Source organism: Sceloporus undulatus, chromosome 4 (genome assembly GCF_019175285.1).
Source record: "Sceloporus undulatus isolate JIND9_A2432 ecotype Alabama chromosome 4, SceUnd_v1.1, whole genome shotgun sequence".
NCBI classification, from domain to species: Eukaryota; Metazoa; Chordata; class Lepidosauria; order Squamata; family Phrynosomatidae; genus Sceloporus; species Sceloporus undulatus.
The window spans coordinates 87,028,947-87,047,323 of NC_056525.1; the positions used below are offsets into that span (position 1 = coordinate 87,028,947).

The 18,377-nt window shown below is 39.1% G+C and overlaps 1 protein-coding gene and 1 long non-coding RNA gene across 5 annotated transcripts in view; both read right to left on the bottom strand.

The window, feature by feature from the left end:
* Positions 1 to 1,704: 1,704 nt before the first annotated feature.
* Positions 1,705 to 18,377, bottom strand: part of LOC121927978 (cytochrome P450 2J2-like) — a 150,706-nt gene continuing 134,033 nt past the window's right edge. For 3 of the 4 annotated variants that reach the window (XM_042462113.1, XM_042462114.1, XM_042462118.1), the window contains one exon: positions 1,705 to 4,060. In XM_042462113.1, the coding sequence (XP_042318047.1) occupies positions 3,410 to 4,060 (651 nt within the window). In that variant the 3' untranslated portion in view covers positions 1,705 to 3,409. The remainder of the gene's footprint in view (positions 4,061 to 18,377) is intronic. The other variant, XM_042462117.1, reaches the window with a different exon arrangement.
* On the bottom strand, positions 14,088 to 16,544 carry LOC121927985. Its single transcript, XR_006103415.1, has 3 exons — positions 16,162 to 16,544; positions 15,444 to 15,516; positions 14,088 to 14,138 (listed from the first exon to the last, which is right to left on the bottom strand). It is a non-coding gene; the product is annotated as an uncharacterized LOC121927985 (long non-coding RNA).

Here is an 18,377-nt window from a genome sequence, read left to right on the forward strand (position 1 = left end):
CATAGCACTTATAAATGGTCCCATTGTCACAGATCCCTGGTGGTGCTGTGGTTAAATGCCAGTACTGCAGCCGTTCATTCACAAACCACAAGGTTGTGAGTTCAATTCCAGCCAGTGGCTCAGGGTCAACTCAGCCTGGCATCCTTCTGGTCGCTTAAAATGAGTACCCAGATTGTTGGGGGCAATTCACTTACAGTTGTAAACCACATAGAGACTGTTTAGTGTGGTATGAATGGATATAAAATGAAGCAGCTATTATCAAATTTGCAAAATATATCCTTAAGCAACTTCATAGATGAAAGTATAGTCCCTTTCTTGAGTTCTGTAATCTCACTGCTTTTCTTTTTCTTTTTGGTAAATCTGGAAAGGGTTATTTCCCACTACTACTATTTAGAAACCCTGGCAAACCTTGACATTAGTCAAGCAGGTAATTAATATAACTTACAAATGGCCTGCCTTAATGAATATGTGTGGGCAGTGTCCATATCACAAACTCTGCTGTCAGCTGAGTGGAGAGAGAACACCACCAGCTTTTAAAGAAGCTGCTCAGACACTTCTGCCGATGTGGGAGTGATACATGGCTCATTGTACAAATCTTTGGGACCAGGTAAGACCTAAATATGGGTGAATTCAACTTAGGAATGTGATTTTTGTCACCAGCTGAATGAAAAATACTTTTTAAAAAAATATATATAAATACTTTCTCTTTTGAGGCTGGCTTCCACAGTGATGCCAACTCTGAATTTTAAACCCTTCCATTTCATTTTAACCTAATTTTTTTTTAGTTATTGATTTGGTAATTACATTCTTTGCTAAAATCCTCCTAGAATTGATGATAGTGCTGACAGACAGATGACAGACAGAATGACATAGATTATATTGTAGCGTATCCAGTGGTAGATTAGCACTAGACTCTATCACTGGGGAATTATTATTGTGATCTACCCAGATGATGTTGGATTGCAGCTCCCATGAGCCCTAGCCATAGTGAAGGCTAGGGCTGACAACTTCAATTGATTTCAGCATGAGTTGTGTACACAGTCTAGTCTCTGAAAACTAGGTCATAAGCGGCAGAAACTAGACAACCAAAGGGGCTGAGAGAGATCTCCGAAAGATGTTTCAGCGGGATATCGTGAATGTGAGGAAACCCTGACAGACATATTATTGGTGTTAAAAGAAAACATGAACACAGTAGAGCCAATAGGATATTTCAAATCACCATATCTTAATTGGGATAATATCATAGGGTTAAGAAGCTACAGTTGCCCCTCCATATCCACAGATTTTTTTTATCCATGGATTCAATCATCCACTGCTTGAAAATATTTGAAAAAAATGCATAGATTCCAAAAAGCAAACCTTAATTTAACCATTTTATATAAAGGGCACTATTTTACCACCATTGTATGAAATGGGACTTGAGCATCCAAAGATTTTGGTATCCATGGGGAGGTCCTGGAACCAAACCCCAGGAGATACCAAAGGCCATAACTTGAAGATTACTTGAAGGCGTGCACGCACACACACACACACACACACACACGAAGGCGTGCGCGCACACACACACACACAAATTAATAAATTAAATAATAATATAATAAATTTCTTTGCCAAAAGAGAACAATGAAAGGCCCCTCCAAAAGTTCTTAAAATATTTATTTAGCAAGTGTGGCAATAAAAACAACCACACTGTGTCCACAAGTGTGCATTTAAGGGTTTATTTGAGCATAATGCTTAACTGCTGCAAATAAATCAATGCACAATGCAATAAATACAATGAGATGACAATGCTTAAAAGAGTTGTTCAGCGAGCTCCTTTTCCAGCTTTATTGTTGGTGACATTTTGCTGTTGTTTACCAGACCGGATGTTTAGCGTTTTGCTGACTTTGGGTCTGTCTTTCATGCGAACATTCTTCTTCTTTCGACATGGGATGCTACTTTTCCCCCCCGAATGTGTCTGTAAAGTGAGGTCACATTCATCTTCAACTTCCTTCTCTCCTTCTGTTGTACTCGATGAATTCTGGCACTTGCCTCGGAGGTTAATATGAATATTAATAAGGCTATCGTTTAGATTTTTAATTGCAATGTGCAGATCTTTTCTTTTTTGTCGCTGCTCCACAATTTGGTCCATTAAAGTAACAATAGCATTCTCGCTGCTTTCAGGGTCGATTACAAGTGCTTTTAACAAATCTAATTTCTTCAGAAGTTCTGATTCATAACGTTGAAACTTTTTAAGCTTGTTTTGCAAGTGTTTTTTCTTTTTCATCAATGCATTTTCGGAGATCTTTAATTATTTCAGATGTTTGTTTTTCAGCTGAGGAGTTGACATTATTTTCTAAGCTTGGTAACGATCTCCTCATTGCTCTTGGACTAATGCTACAGTATGAAGAACTTTCCAGATCTGAGAAATTAGGGACTATTTCTGTAGTTACTGGTGCTAAGAAAACAAAGAGGGACAAAGAAGGGACAATTAGACCAGGGGTCGGCAACCTACGGCCCGCGGGCCGCATCCAAACCCCAGGAGATACCAAAGGCCCATTCTACTAAAATTTGAGATGTGAATAGGAAACTAGCCCAGTTCAGATATTTGGCATTTACTGGTAAGAGTTCATGAACATGCTATGCTTCAACATACATAGAACTTCTTCCTTGAGGGCATGAACCCTGATGATATGGGAGTTCTGTCCCTGTAAGACTACAAAGTTTATGGCCCTCCACATTTTGTGGGGTACAGCTGCTTTAATTCTCCATTATTGGCTTTGCTGACTTGAATGAGGGGACTTGTAGTCTCACAACATTAAGGAATACCACCACTAACCCTGCACACACCTCCATCTCTTAACTTGCAACAGTGGGATATATTACAGAGGATTTAAAACAAAATAACTTGTAATGCTAAGAATCTTACTGGGATGGTACTGTGTTGTTTCTATATATGGATACATGGGTGCACGCAGCAGTGTTTCTTCCAGTGCACAGCGCCAGAAGAAGCATCACTGCTTTCAATGTATGTATGCTGAAAGCAGTGTACAATGCACCCACGTATGATGCGGGCACACTGTATATGATGCAGATCACAGTTAATGCTGAAATGGAGCAGCAAGTTACATGTAAAATGTGGTCAGTTCCCATGCCCCAGGGAGAGGCACCATCTGTTCACTTCTGATTATTGAGCCTCTTCTATGGAAAAGAACTTAGGTGAGCAGATGAACTGAACTGCTGTAGCTGAACGCCTCTCATCTCTCCACATGGTTATATTTAGCAATTGTGGCAATGAAAACAACCACACTGTATCCATATGTGTATATTTAAGGGTTTATTTGAGTAATGCTTAACAACTTGCTGGAAATAAATAATTGCAGAATGCAGTAAACACAATCAGTGAGATGACAGTGCTTAATCGACGTATTCAGCGGGTTCCTTTTGCAGCTTTGGTGACATTTGGCCGTTTCAGATTATCAGATTGCTTGTTGACCGTTTCGCGAATCTTTTCGCTATTCATGGGCTTCTCTTTCTTTCGAACGATCTTTTTTCGACATGGGGTCTTACTTTTTTCTCCCAAATGTGTTTGTAAATTCTCTTCAAGGTTATCTTTGTGTAATTCCTTTTCTGGTTGTTCTGGTGAAGTACATAAATCCTGGCACTTGCTTCGGAGGTTAATCTCAGTTTCAATAAAACTAGTCTTTAGAGTTTTAATTGCTCGATTAAGGTCATTTCGTTTATCTGTTTGTAGTATAATTTCTTCCATTAAAGTAATATAATCATTCCTGTTGCTCTCAGGGTTAAGTATAATTGCTTTCAGCAAGTCCAGTTTCTTTAGAATTTCTGATTCATAGCGATGGAATTTTCTAAGTTTCTTTTCTAGCTCCTCTGCTTTTTCGTCAATGCAATTTCGGAAAGCTGTAACTATTTCAGATGTTGTTTTCTCTTTTTCACTTGGAAAGTTGACATCATTAATTTCTAGTTCATTTAAGACTTGATTATTATAGCCCTGAAGCTCTGTGGGGTTAAACCTCTTTTTTTCAGTTAAACTGCTCTTTTCCTCTTCCAGAGTCGCCACCTAAGGATAAAGAATCCCCTTCAGAATTACAGATTTAAAAAAACACCTGGCAAAAATGTATAGCTACTCACTTAACAAAATCTTATTCAAGAAAAGATGACTGGTGCCTGCTAAATAACTGTTCTTCCATTATATCTCCTCCAGCCTGTACCCCCAGCTATTCTGGACAATCAGAATCAACCAGCATAGCCAACTGGCTGGTAGATATGAGCTGTAGTCCAAAATATCAGGCTGGGAAAAGCTGGTTTAGAAGCAAAAATGTTTCTGAAAGAGGATAAACGTAATACCTTAAATATCTTTGTTGTCTCATGGTAAAATATAGCAGAATGGTTGCATCTCTGCAGTGGAATCAACATGATTTAGAAGCTAAGTCCCACTGTGATTTTCATTTCCAGAAAAACCCCTGTTTCCAAAAAAAACTGTACATCTCGGGGAACAACCCTCAGTTCGGAGGATGAATGTTCACAAGTGCAATGCTTCAAATTCATGAGCAGGCAGTTTCCCCTTGAACGCTCCTTATCCCACCACCCTTTGCAATGGTGGGGGGGGGGGGGGTCCCAAAAACCTTATACAGAAACATCATGGGACCTTACCTATGGCCTTATGTGTCGGCAAGATTTAATTACCATCACATGGTTCTCAGTTTCGTGCACTATCGGCCCACATATCTACACATAAGAAGTGGCTAACTTCTACTTCTACTTGCACTTTTTTTTTCAGATATTGGCCAGGTAGGCTTTAAAACTGCAGGACAAATCAAAGTTGCATCAGCAGAGGCTAACCAAATAGAATCTAAAGGACGAGCCTTATGCTTCAGTGTATTCCATGCTAGCAAACACCAACACGAGAATTGTGCCCTCCTTGTGAATATGGCAGAATGTACTGCTCTGCGCCAGCTTAGAAGCTAGTGACGCTGGAACTAGCATGGTATCTGCGTCTGATGGTCTGATTTAGCATGCGGCAATGATTTTCTTCACATGATGATATAATACAAAAACCTCGCTCTAATAGATCAAGTCCAGAGTCCATATAGAAACATTTCCAACCTTAACCTCCAGGGACAAGACAAATACAATGTTTAAAATGGCATGGGGAAGCCAATAAAAATAAAATCACACAGGGAACAATCCTTCTTCCACTCGGTAACACTGAAGAAGACTAAAACAACAACAAAACCCCCAGCATACTATTAACACTCAGAAAGTGATATGACTTTAGTTTAAAAGCAGTTACTGGTGAAGCCCTTACAAATCAGCAGCAGTATAATTTTTTAAAAACCTAGACAGCCAATGATGTATCCACTAGAAATCTTACTACACACACAGGAGAAACATGACATCTTCTATTAATTATTGGGGTCCCTGAAAAAGTGTGCTAGACAAGACATGGGACACAACAACGATACAGTATATTAACAGTCCATAAAGGAGACCCACAGATTAACAGAACAGAGCACTTAAGTAACGTTTTACTCAGTGAAAGGCCACTGTGTTAATTTTAATATATCAATATGGTCAGAGCATGTCAAAATGTTAGTTCACTGATATTTAGAGTGTCAGTGGTCGCATCTTTAAATTACTTTTTCCTCAAACAGAAAGAAACGCTAGCCTTTCTTATCTATCTTGTAAAGTCTCATTCATGGCGAGATTGAGACACTTATAAGTGAATTGTATTATACAATGTAGTTTTAAACGAATAGTATCAATTCTAACTGATTTTACAATAAACACACATATTCAGTATAACTGTTGTGCCATTAGTTTTATTTGCCAGGCTAAATCTTTTACACATCTTAGGCACTAGCACTTAACACAGTAAAACAAAAGAGTCAGGGTTTAATTTAGACTATCTGAAATTTATTGTATCTATTTTGAACTATCTAATTACAGTAGGTTATTAAAGGGATGACGGTTTGGGATAGGGATTGGGGAAGACATCCAGCATGAGTATGATCTGCCAGGTCTAGAAGAAGGCCAAAATGGTGCCCAGCCTAGGTGAAATTGTCCATGTCCAATTTCAAAGTGTTCTGTGAACACAAAAGGACAAGAGTGAGGATAAGCACACTAACTAGCTTCTCTGTCACTCTTGTGCTTACACTGAATAGCTTTTCAGTAGGGAGCCTCTTTCACCATGGAGGAAAATCATGGTTCTACATCACATAACAAGCCTGCATGAATTCAATGAAAATCGTCTGAAGTTTCATTCTAAACAAAACAACTGCAAGACAAGTGCAGATGAGGTCGAACAGAATAAGCATATTCATCCTCATTCTCTCTATATGTGCCTTAATTAAACTGCCTTGTGTATAGCAGTCATTCTTTTTATTAGCCAATACAGAAAGAGGAAACCATAGACTTATGTGGACACTAGATCTCACTTTAAACATTTAGCTTATTTGGCCTCACTTAGAATATGGAGCAGAAGAGGTCTCTTTATACAATTGTTCAAGAGCTTTCAACAAGCTTTTTTGTTACTTGATTTTTAAATTTCTGGTTGCTGCCTCTCATATTAGCAATCAGAGTAAGATTACATATCATAAAATGATAAATAATAAACTCCCCACAGCTGTCATGAGAAGTATGTCTGTTACATGTTTAGTTACTAGATAAAAACAGGAAACTTAGTGGAATTCATGGATTTTCACAAGGTCTCCCCTAAAATAGTGGAGTAAAAATGCTGTCCATGGTGTCACATGCAACACTATAAGCTGGTTTTGTGGACACCAAATTCTTTTTGAAAAAAGAACTCCCACATCCCCCCCAAAACTGTTGAAATTTTTTTGTCCCAAATGTTCCACACAATGTTATCTGTAGGGGTTTGACAGTTGAACTCTCACCACAGTTCTGGGCATCTTAAGTGGCCAGACCAGCCTTTTAAAAAATCAGGCGTATGGAGGATCATGTGCCTTCAAGTTGCCTATTGACTTATGGCAATCTCATGAATTCCATAGAGTTTTCCTAGGCAAGGAATACTCAGAGGTGTTTTTGCTAATTCTTTACCTCTGAAATATAGCCTACAGCACCTGATATTAACTGGTTGTCTCCCATCTAAGTTCTAATCAGGGCTTGACCCTGCTTATCTTCAAGACAGACGAGACCTTAGTGCCTTTAGGGTATGTGCCCTGAAAGTGGGAAAAAAGTCATTTTCTGGGCCTAAAATGGAACATAGAGGGGAAGAATATGTGTGAAATTTCCTGCAACACCCTCTATGGGGGCGATAGGAGGACATTTTTGGGGCAAAAAATTGCCAAACCATTTTTAGCAGGGCTCAAGGGAAGATAAAGCTCTTCAAGTTTTCCCTGGGGAAACCAATGAAGCCCTCTTACATCCAACAGTGGCCCACCCATCCTGAAAAAATGGAATGACCATTGTGAAGTGGATCTTTAAACAGAGCATTCCATACCTTATGCAAGCTATGTAAGGAGGCACTACCACTGATTCACTGTACAAGTACAACACAAAACAGGCTTCTATATTGCAGGATTATACACTGTGGCCTCCTCATGCTGGTAACCAGAACTGAGCCAGAAAACTGCATCTTAAGTTGTCATCATTTATAAGAGCAAAGCTTAGATATATGAATGCAAGAAGAACCTGGTAGAACTGTTCTTTTGCTGTGTAAGCAGAGATTTCCAAGTTCCATGGAAGTTCTGTTACTGTGTTATATCCTGTGTTACATACTGCAAACTGACACCAAGACTTCCATGAAGTCTTATGTTCCCAAGCTTTGTGTAGTTAAAAAAAAATTCTTTATGAATTCTCATCCTACTTGGCTGAGGTGCCCTTCTATATGTTTGAGGCTAAAACCCTTCATAGATTATAAGAAAGAACTTGTACATATCTATTTATAGAACAGGCAGCACCAGGTGAGTGACTCTTTATGAAATTGCAGCATGCTGTTTTAGCCAAAGTGGTCAAACCACTTTAAGATTATTGAAAATAGTGCCCCACAATACAACTACAGCAGTAATAAAGACACTACTGAAAACTGTTGATATGTGCCCTCCATGTTGTTTTCTGGTAACCCTAAGGCAAATCTTTACAAGGTTCTCTCTGGCAAGATTGGTTCAAAGGGGGTTTCCCGATGCTCTCCTCTGAGGCCAGTGGGTTTCTATAGCCAAGTGGGGATTTGAAATGCTGGTCTCCAGCGTTGTAGTCCCACAATGGTTCTACTGAAAATTGGCATATGATGATTTTATCGATGAATAAAACAGATACCTATGAATGCTTAAATGGTATCAGCTGTCTTGTTAAAAAGAACGTGAAAAACAATAAGCAGTGCACTGCTATCTAAAATAAACTTAGGACTGTTTCCACGAACATTTTTTCACACTGAGCTGTGTATAAGAAATTTACTCTTCACAGCAAAATAATATGCTGTTTAAAACTCAAACATGATTGCCATTGATGTAGTGAGCCACCACATTTCATAGAACAAACTAGTGGCTCAGTGCGACTACTATAAGATTAAGTTTTAAGTGCAATAATTTTAGTCACTAAACCAAAGTACAAATAGATTAACCTATATTTATGAAAATACTTGAGGGACAAATGTCCTTACCACTGCAAGTCTACATTCTTGACATCTTTGCTTCAGTTCTTCTTTTTCTGCTAGTACATCAGTAAGCTCGCTTATAAGGCTCTTTTTAGCTTTTAAAAATGTTCAAGTTTTCATTTTTAATTATTTAGCACGTACAATTTCATGACCACACACCCCCAGCAAACTGCCCCCATGAAAATTAAGGGAAAAAACAAGTTCTTAGAGTTATGACCCCACACTTTATGAGTTACTGTCTACACACAGAACACATACTCAAATCTGTCTACGTGAAGACACCTAAATCCCACCTATCGCAAACATGTACATTTTTTCAGTTTTCCCAGTCTTGGGACATCAAGCACCAAGACTTTGGGGCTGTGAGAAACTTAGCCTGTTACAGACTGCCAAAATAAAGCTGCTTCGGGTCTCTTTGGAGGTATGTTGCTTAAATGATGCATGCATCCTAAGAATCCGAAGCTGCACCAAAGCTGCATCCAGTGCTTAGGATGGAGTGTGGCTTTGGCGCGACCCTGGATTCTTAGGACCCATGCATCATTTAAATAGCATAACTCCAAAGAGACCTGAAGCAGCTTTATTTTGGCAGTCTGTAACAGGCCTTACTGAGGCTTTATGGTTTCCTGAGCAAAGTGATGGGCAGTTCTCAACACAGGCAGTTCCTCCAGTGACTAGGGCTACAGAATTAGTGCAATTTAACACCACTGTAACTGCCATAGTATATTTAACCTTCTCTGTCAGAGAGCTCAGGTGCCACAACAAATACAAATCTCAGGATTCAATGGCTCCTTACAGACAGGCCAAAATAAAGCTGCTTTGGGTCCTTTGGAGGTATGCTGTTAAAATAATACATGCGTACTAAGACCCAGAAGCCGCACCAAAGCCACAATCAGTCCGAAGACTTGTGCACAGCTTTTGGTTGCAGCTTCCGGACTCTTAGAACATGCATCATGTAAACAGCATACCTCCAAAGTGACCCGAAGCAGCTTTTATTTTGGCTGTCTGTATAGGGACAATATTACTCAACTATAGCAGTTAATGCTGTGTCAAAATGTGTTATTTTTTCAGTGTGGCAGCAGCCCACTTTTCTGAGGCCAGAAGACAGTAAGAAATACTGCACAAACCCGATGCTCAATTAACTTAGTTTAAAATTTAACTTAAGTAAATGCTGCTGGGAATATTTATTATGTGTAGTAATTACCTGTTGCTCCAAATCACCAGGTAAGTCACTTGCAAACAACGCCCACTATTTCCTTGCTCATTAGCTGCAAACAATAATTAACAAATTATATAGATACATAATATATATGTTCAGAGACTAATCTGCTCTCATGGAAGCTATTAATAATATAATAATAATAATAATAATAATATAATAATAATTGTTATTTATACCCCGCTGTTCAGCCAAAAGGCTATCAGAGCAGCTTACAAATTGTTAATTAGACATTTCCCTGCCCTCAGGCTTACAATCTAAAGAGACAACGACAGTACCCAATATAAGTATTTATGGATTCCAGGTTCTAATAGACCTAGGGCCAAAGAGACCAGCCACTAAAACCCGGCTTTCAGATGGCTTGGGGATGTGGCGTTTTGATGCCCTGCACCCCAAAAACGCCTGAAAGCCGCCCACCCATTCAGATGGGGTAGCTCTGGGGGCATGGCGTTTTGATGTCTCACACCTCGAGAGGCTTGAAGCTGCCTGGGGTTGTGGCAGGGCGCCTAAGGCCGCTTTTTACCTGCCTAAACAGGAGTGGATCTTTCCCACTCCTATTTGGGCTGGCATCAGGAGAGGCTTGAAGCCGCCCGGGTTTGCGAGCGGGGTGCCTAAGCAGCTTTTTATCTGCCCAAATAGGAGTGGGTCTTTCCTGCTCCTATTTGGGCTGGCATGGCAGATTGGGGGCTGCAGCATGTGGTTGCCGCAGCTTTGAGACAAGCAACTCTAGGCGGCCCCAAACTGGAGAGGCTTGAAGCCATCCTGGGTTGCAGTGTGGGGTACCTAAGGTGACTTTTTTCTGCCCAAAAGGAGCACAATCTTTTCTGCTCCTATTTGGGCCGGCATTGGCGCGCAGATTGGGACTGCAGTGTGGAGTTGCCACAGCTCCAAGGCGAGTGGCTCTAGGGCGGCCCCATGCACCCTTTTGGGGTCAGTCTGTTTCACCCCTTTGAGCGTATTTCTTGTGTGATCCTTGAGTTTGCTACAGTCATAAATAAATCATGCTGCTTCTTCCATTCTGAAATAATAGGCTGCAATATCAGTTTGCATGAACCCAAAGCAAAGACTAAATGTCTTTTGTTATTAATGTTTTCTTAGAAATTAGTTACAAAAATCAAGCATATGACATGCACATCAACAGTAGATATGTATCAGTTGGTACTTCCCATATAAACATTTTCCACGTCCACAAAAGGCCACCTTATAATTAAAAAGAAAAAATTTAACCAAGGTATTTTGTTTAAAATACATGCAGCTTTGAAAGCATAAATCAAACAAGAACAGGGAACTTGCAACACAGCAGCAGCAGAACAGAAGAGGTGTTGATAATCCATCATCCATGTTCCAAATGAACTTCATGTTTGCTTGACTTTTTTCCATTTCCCCCCTACTGCTTAGTTAGTTCACTTACATAAAATCACCACATAAAGTGGTGTTTCCAGATACTATGATTCAATTGTCATGCCATTATTACCTCCCCTAGTAATCCTGAACATTTTGATTTTGTGTGGGAGAGGGAAGAGAAAACAAACAATGAATCAATTATTTTTGGTAAATGTTAATTTCTTTTCTTACCTCTTGAATGCAGCCATGACAACATGCTGCACAGACTCTTCTAATGTCATTATAACTTGTATTGTTCTACAAAGCAAAATTGCAAAGGTTTGTTTTTTTGTAATAACATACTTTACAGGTCAGAAAGAGGGGTATTAGACCTTCCACACAAGGAACTCCTTGTCCCAAATTTAATTTCTGAAGCCTTCTCGAGCTGCTGTTACCATTCCCACATTTCTGCAATACTAATTATAGAACGAGTGCTAGGTATATTAACAGTGCAATCAGTATCTATATCTATATTACAGCTCTAAAAGAAATGACTAGGCTTACTGTCAGTTAGTGGTATAAGGGGTGCAGCTTAAACATCATTACTACTCATTACTAATGAAATACACAAGGGGTACAATTGAGGCTCTCCACATACTGATGGACAGAATATCCAGCAAGCCTAGCCAACACATTCAACAGTGAAGAATACAGTACTGGGAACTGTACTTCAGCATCTGGAGTACTGCACATCCCTGCCTCTGTGCTTAAAATGAATGGGACTTTTTGCCACAAAAAAATCATGTGCATTGATTTCTATCTGGATAAGATTGATAGTGTAGAAAAACATAGAGAAAGCTGTATCAAACACAATCTTAGATTGTCCACACTGCAGAATTAATGCAGTTTGACACTGCTTTAACTGTCATGGTTCCATTCTAAATCCTGGGATTGTAGTTGTTGTGGTACCAGTGACTCTGGTAGAGAAGGCTAAATATCTCACAAAACTACAATCCAGAATTACATAGACTGGTGTTTACGGCAGTTAAAACTGATGTCAAACTGCATTCATTGCCAGTGGCAATGTAGCTTGTTTATTCCCTGTAAAATGCAGAAAATCTTAAAGTGGATTTTAACCAAATTCAAAAGAATTTCTTCCAAGTAAATGTATGTTACATTTCGGCCTTAAGTCAGTAAGAAATGTTAGAAACAGAATTACAGTGGACCCTTGTTATCCGCTGGGATTTGGTTCCAGGAACCCCATGAATAAACAAAATCCATGTATGCCAAGTCCCATTAAATCACAATGGCATAGCAAAATGGTTGTCCCTTATATGAATGGAAAAACAAGGTTTGATACTTGAAATTTATACTTTTTTTAATATTTTCAAGCCGTGGATGCTTGAATCCGTGTATAAAAAAACCTCATGTATAAGAAAGGCCAACTGTATTTTTATTATGATGTCCATACTTTGAGTCTCAAATGTAATCTTTATTATAATTATTTCTAAGATAAATACTGTACACGTAATCTATTCACCAAAACAGTAAAAGCATGTCTGAAACTCAAAAACAGATACTTTTTAAACTATAAAAAACTTTGAAAGTATTTTTATCATGTACAGACTTCAAAAAGAGGAGGAGGAAATAGAAAGAAAGAGAGGTAGTGAACATTTATCAGCTCAAAACCCATAGGTACAAATCATTTTGCAACTTCACTGTGCAATCTACTAACATCATGACTTATGAAGGTCTGGGAAAGAAACTGCTGGTTTGCTGTGAAATCTGTACCTTGTTTCTTTTCACAGTTGACTGCACAGCCTAAAAGAGCTGCAATAACCTGCCCACTCTACCGTATCAGATGTTCAGATATCCGGTTCAAATCGGAAGGAGATCTTCTGAAATCTGCTGACCCAAAAACTGCCAATAGGGGGGGAAAGGAAATCTGAGTTTACAAAAACATCATGATGACAAGGGGAGGGAATTACGTCCATGACATCACATATTTATGGATTAGTTAGAAATTTAGGAGGCAAATGACCCTTTTTGGTCCATGTACACACTAAGTAAATTTTACATTATCGCGGCTGAAATTTGCAATACTGATACTCATCTAAAAGCTAATCTCACATATAATTGCGGTGAGGTTTGAGGGCAAAATTATGGATTTTGCTACAATGTGTGGATAAATCAAGAGTAAAAAAACAAGGGCATGTAAAAAGGGTGTAAAGGAAAGCAAAGAAGAAAATGATGCCAAAGAACACTGCTATTTTCCCACAGGCTTTCAAAAATGTGAGAAGCAGTGCCACTGTGGAGAGCGAAGAGGGTGCTTTTTTCAGGTGCACCCAGGATGGAATAAGGTCTTGTCTTTTGCTACTATACCCAGAGAAAGGGCTGGCTCCTATTTTTGATAAGAGTTAAGGTATACTACTTATACTGACTGGCAGAAAAAGTCAATCCAGGTTTTTGGGACAATTTTTGAATAAATTTTTTAGATTTATACACGAGTTTATGTACAGTAATACAACATACAGCCTATACAACTATGAAACCCTAGAATGAAATACGCCATGAAAACACATGCCTTGGACCTTAGGGTTTGGGTTGGTACTAACATAAAATATTACACATAACAAAGAAACAACCTTAACCAGCTGGCAAGGCAGGATTTTAAAACTGATTTGAGATGGGGTGGAGTTAATGTCTTCAACAGAAAAAAACTTGGGACCCCTATCTTGTCAGTTTGCACAAGGGGAAACCCATGGAGTGTGGGTTGCTCAGGAAATTATCCATAGAGTGTAAAATACACACATAACAAAGAAATAAATCCACAAGTTAACTATAGCAAACAACCACCAGATGTTCAAAAAACTGAAACTCATGTTTTTGATGAATGAGATGAAAAAGCGTTTATGTGACTACTGTTTTTTTCATACCCATGATAATAATCGGTAATTCCTTGAAGAACTTTCTTCAAATGCTAGCCTAAGAATTTGAAAAAATACACTGATTATAATTTTCATTTACAGAGACTTCTTATTTTTTTTTATGAGTACAAGCATCCCCCATTTTTTACACGTCACTTTTTGACCTGTTCTTTACTACCCAGTACTGCATATTCGACATATGGGCTGCTCTTTCAACTATGTGTCAGATTAATGGTTCTGGTTATGTATAATTTAAAAGGGTTGAAAGGGCAGTTTGGCAGCTGCAGCTACTACTGTACTGTATTCAGACTGAATGACAAGATGGTGCTTTGCACAAGGGCTTTCACAACCATGTGGTGCTTTTTTAAATAATTAGTGTCATCATTTGTTGTCTGTGTATAGTACAACAAAGCTGCAGCCATCTGCTTGTTCCTCCTTCTCCCATGCCAGGGAAGATGGTTGAGAGGGTCGCACCTGAAAGTGCTAAGGAAAGTCTGGAAGCTTCTTTAAATGAATAAACAGAGACACCAGCTCACTCTGTGTGGAAGGAGAGGGAAAAAAGAAAAGCAGGATGAGGGGAAATGCGGGTGGTGGAGTAGACACTGTATGCAAACATGTTTTGTTCCCTGTCGCTCTGCAGAGGAGGATTGGAGGTCTGCTGAGAAGGAGGGACGACAGGGAGGTGTCTATTTATAGATAGCAAATTTAGGAATGTAAGGAATTCTCCCCACCTTCCAGAGCCATGGGGATCAAACATGTGTGCATACAGGGCATATATGCATTCTTTCTTTTCCTTCTTCTTTTTTCTCCCCTTCCTACACTCCTCATTAGTGTGAGTCAGAACACTCCACTTGCTTCTTTCAAGCCACTTCAAACTTTCTTAAATGCTCCAGGTACAGTCAATCTAGGAGTATCGCTTAATTTACAAGTTAGGGACCAGAGCACTATAGACTCTGCATTTTGAAGATTTCCACTTTTCGACAAGGCCCTGATCCTAACATGTCTAATTAGCAGGGAACGACCTTATTCAATTTCTCCCATAGCCGTTACTGAACAAATATGGCGTATCTGAAGTGACAGGATCTGTTGCATGCTGCCATGCACTACGGAAAATCAATGGTACTATATAAAAAAAGATAAGCTTCATCTGAAGGAACAATTTCAGAAATAAGCCGTTTTGGATACCCCTTGAGGATAAAGGCAAGCTTACATACAAGAGCACAAGCAGGAGTTCTGGTCTAACTAGACTCTTATTCAAAATTACTTAACCAAACAGTCTCCAACAGTTTAAAACTGGTTTGTTTATGAGTATGGAACTTTAACTTAGAAATCTTATCCTATGTAAATATGTGTTTTCCATTACCTTTATTCTCCAGTTGTCACCAACATCATCTTTAATACGGCTTAGCCATGCTTTGTCAAACCAGGCAGCATCACTACAATAAAATTAATTTATATTTATTAAACATTACAAAAACTGTTGAAGTCATGTTCTAGCCCTATATCTGTTACAGCTCTGGGAAAGAGGTCAGTGCAGATTACTCTTCTTGCATGCACTCTTCCCCAAGGCTAATGTCTGTCTGGCCCCTATTGGGACCATTGTAGCACCGAGGAAGGCAGTGATGGGATAAATCATTCCTGTGCACCCTCTCCACTGGCACAATGGTAGTAACAGCCATTGTGCTGGGTATGTGCAACAGGTAGAAAGATGCGGGAAATGCAGGGAAGAGAGAAGAGAGATGTTGGCAAAGGACACAAATGGCAGCTCACACAGCTGGGCTTCAAGGGTCACATATGAACTACCCATGTCTGTATTAGGAACAAGGCAGTTATATTAAAACACTTTTAAACTTGTCACTTTATCTTTTTTTAATGGAGACTGCCAGAAGCTTCATATTTACATTTTTATTCAATGATCTTACAATAAAGAAAAGGCAATTATCCAGTTACTCAGTGACAGCATTGCCACATTCAAGTAGACGTTCTCAGTCTGATATAGCCTTACATTACATATGCATGTTAATGGGGAAAATGGGAGAAACAAAAAAGAAATTCAACATATATTTTTTAAACTAACTTACATTTCATGAAGGACCTGTGCCATAGCAACACCATTAGTTAAGTCCTGAATGTCCCTGCAGGATTCAGCAGTATTAAATGTCTGCAACTAGAGGGAAGCATAAATAAAAACAACTGTTGCTTTCTCAGTTTGGTAAGAATGTTTAAAAAATCATTCTCAGCAGTGTGAACATATTTATACAACCACTATCACTTGATCATCTATTGGCATCAACAGAGCAGCAGACAGGAATAAAATCAAGACACCTGCTCTAAGAACTTCCAGCTTAGGCAGCTATAAAAGCTGAAAAACCATAACAGTAGAATCCTCATTAACCAACTCAGTAAACACATTGAGGGGAAAGGTACAAAATAAACAGTGCTAGGGAATCCTTGAAATTGTAGGTTCTTGTGGCACCAGAGGTCTTTGACAGAGAAGGCTAAAGGTCTCGCAAACACTACATTTCCCAGAGTTCCCTGGCATTGAGCCAGGACAGTTAAAGCGGTCTCTAACTGGATTATTTCTGCAGTGTGTTTTGGACCTAATCCCCTTTTTCTAATCTTACTTCTTCCATACCTTTGCAGGACAAGCCATTGCCTCTTTTGTCAAACACTTCCCAATTTGCAAAAAAGGCTAATCCTATTGGTCTATGCAGCAGGACTGTGTAAAAAAAAATGAGATAATTTAAATGAAACACTTTGGACAATCCCTAAAAAATGCTTACTGTAATCAGAAGAACATGTAGGAAATGGGATTAGAGTGTTTTATATATAAAGAACAGTCAATTATTTAAAAGTAAGTAAGCCAGTTTGAGAATACAGCCATCTGCGAATTGCAGAAGACAACCATGCAGAAGATAGCGCTGAACATATTTAAGCTGAATAATTCAAACAAGGATATTTCATTGTATCACAGCTATGTGATTCACCTTCTCAAGTATGAATTAACCTCTCTAAACCTACCCTTCTAGTTCTGCTAAATTGTACCAATTATCTGGATTTCACTTCTTTGCTTGACTAATATACAAGTGAAGCGTGTAATACTGAATTAAATTATACCATAATATGCTGCCTGGCCAAATCTGAAGATTAAGACTATATGAAACTGTTCTGGTTCAAATGCAACACTTAATTTTACTGAAAATGTATGGTTTTTGTTTCATTTTCTCCTACTTGTCAGATGACTAAGGATGAAACAGACGGGCCAAAAGAAGTGGCTTCTGGCCACTTTGGGGGCACTTTGGGGGCACGGCGTCGCATGACATACCCCCCAACGCAGCTTGAAGCTGTGCCAAACCCTCACCAAGGCAGCAGGAGCTGGACTTTTCAGGAGTGATTTAATCCGCTCCTGCCGACAGCCCGTTAAGGACAGCGGCGGCCATGGTCCACTTCCGGAGCAGACCACACAGTTGCTGTGGGTCCCAGCCCAATTGGGGTCGGAGTGGCCTCTGGCGCTCCTTCAGGGCTGTCTGCCTTGGCTCATAAACTAAGATACATGTGCTTAGACAAGATAATGGTTAAAAAGTTTGTTATTCTCTCTTTATTATGATGTTTATCACACTTTTTGTACAAAACTAGGCTTTTAATCTTTTAAATTTCATAAACATCCGAAACAGTAAAATTTATATGCTAAGTAATGAATAAAGTATTTTTTGTTACCATAACATTAATATAAGTTAAGGTTTGATAATAAAATAAATATTGTGTTGCATATATTCTATTTTCCCAAACTTCCTGCCCTCAATAAAAAACTGGGGGGGGGGCTATTTGCTTCAAGATTCTGAAAATTTTAAAGCCTTATGACCACCCCCTTTTTAGTATATTGGTAAAACATTCTTGGGTTCCAAGGTTGTTTTAATTTTGTTAAGACCTCTCTGTTATTTTATCATATTTCTGTGATTATATAGATATGTATTTCAGAGCCAGTGTGGCTGAGAGCTGGACTATGACTCTGGAGACCAGGCTTTGAATCTCCACTCAGACACGGAAAACCACTGGGTAACCCTGGGCAACCATGGCCTCAGGGAAGGCAAGAAAATGCCCTCTGAACAAATTTTGCCAGAAACCCCCATGATCAGGTTGCCTCAGATTCACCCTAAGTCAAGCAACCTGAAGTGAACACAACAACAACAATTTGTTTTCAATCTGTGTTGCATGATGCACTGAGTAAGCTTTCTAGTTATTAAAAAAAACAGATAATTTTCCAAATAAGATAGATGGGGGCTGCAGCCTCGGTTTT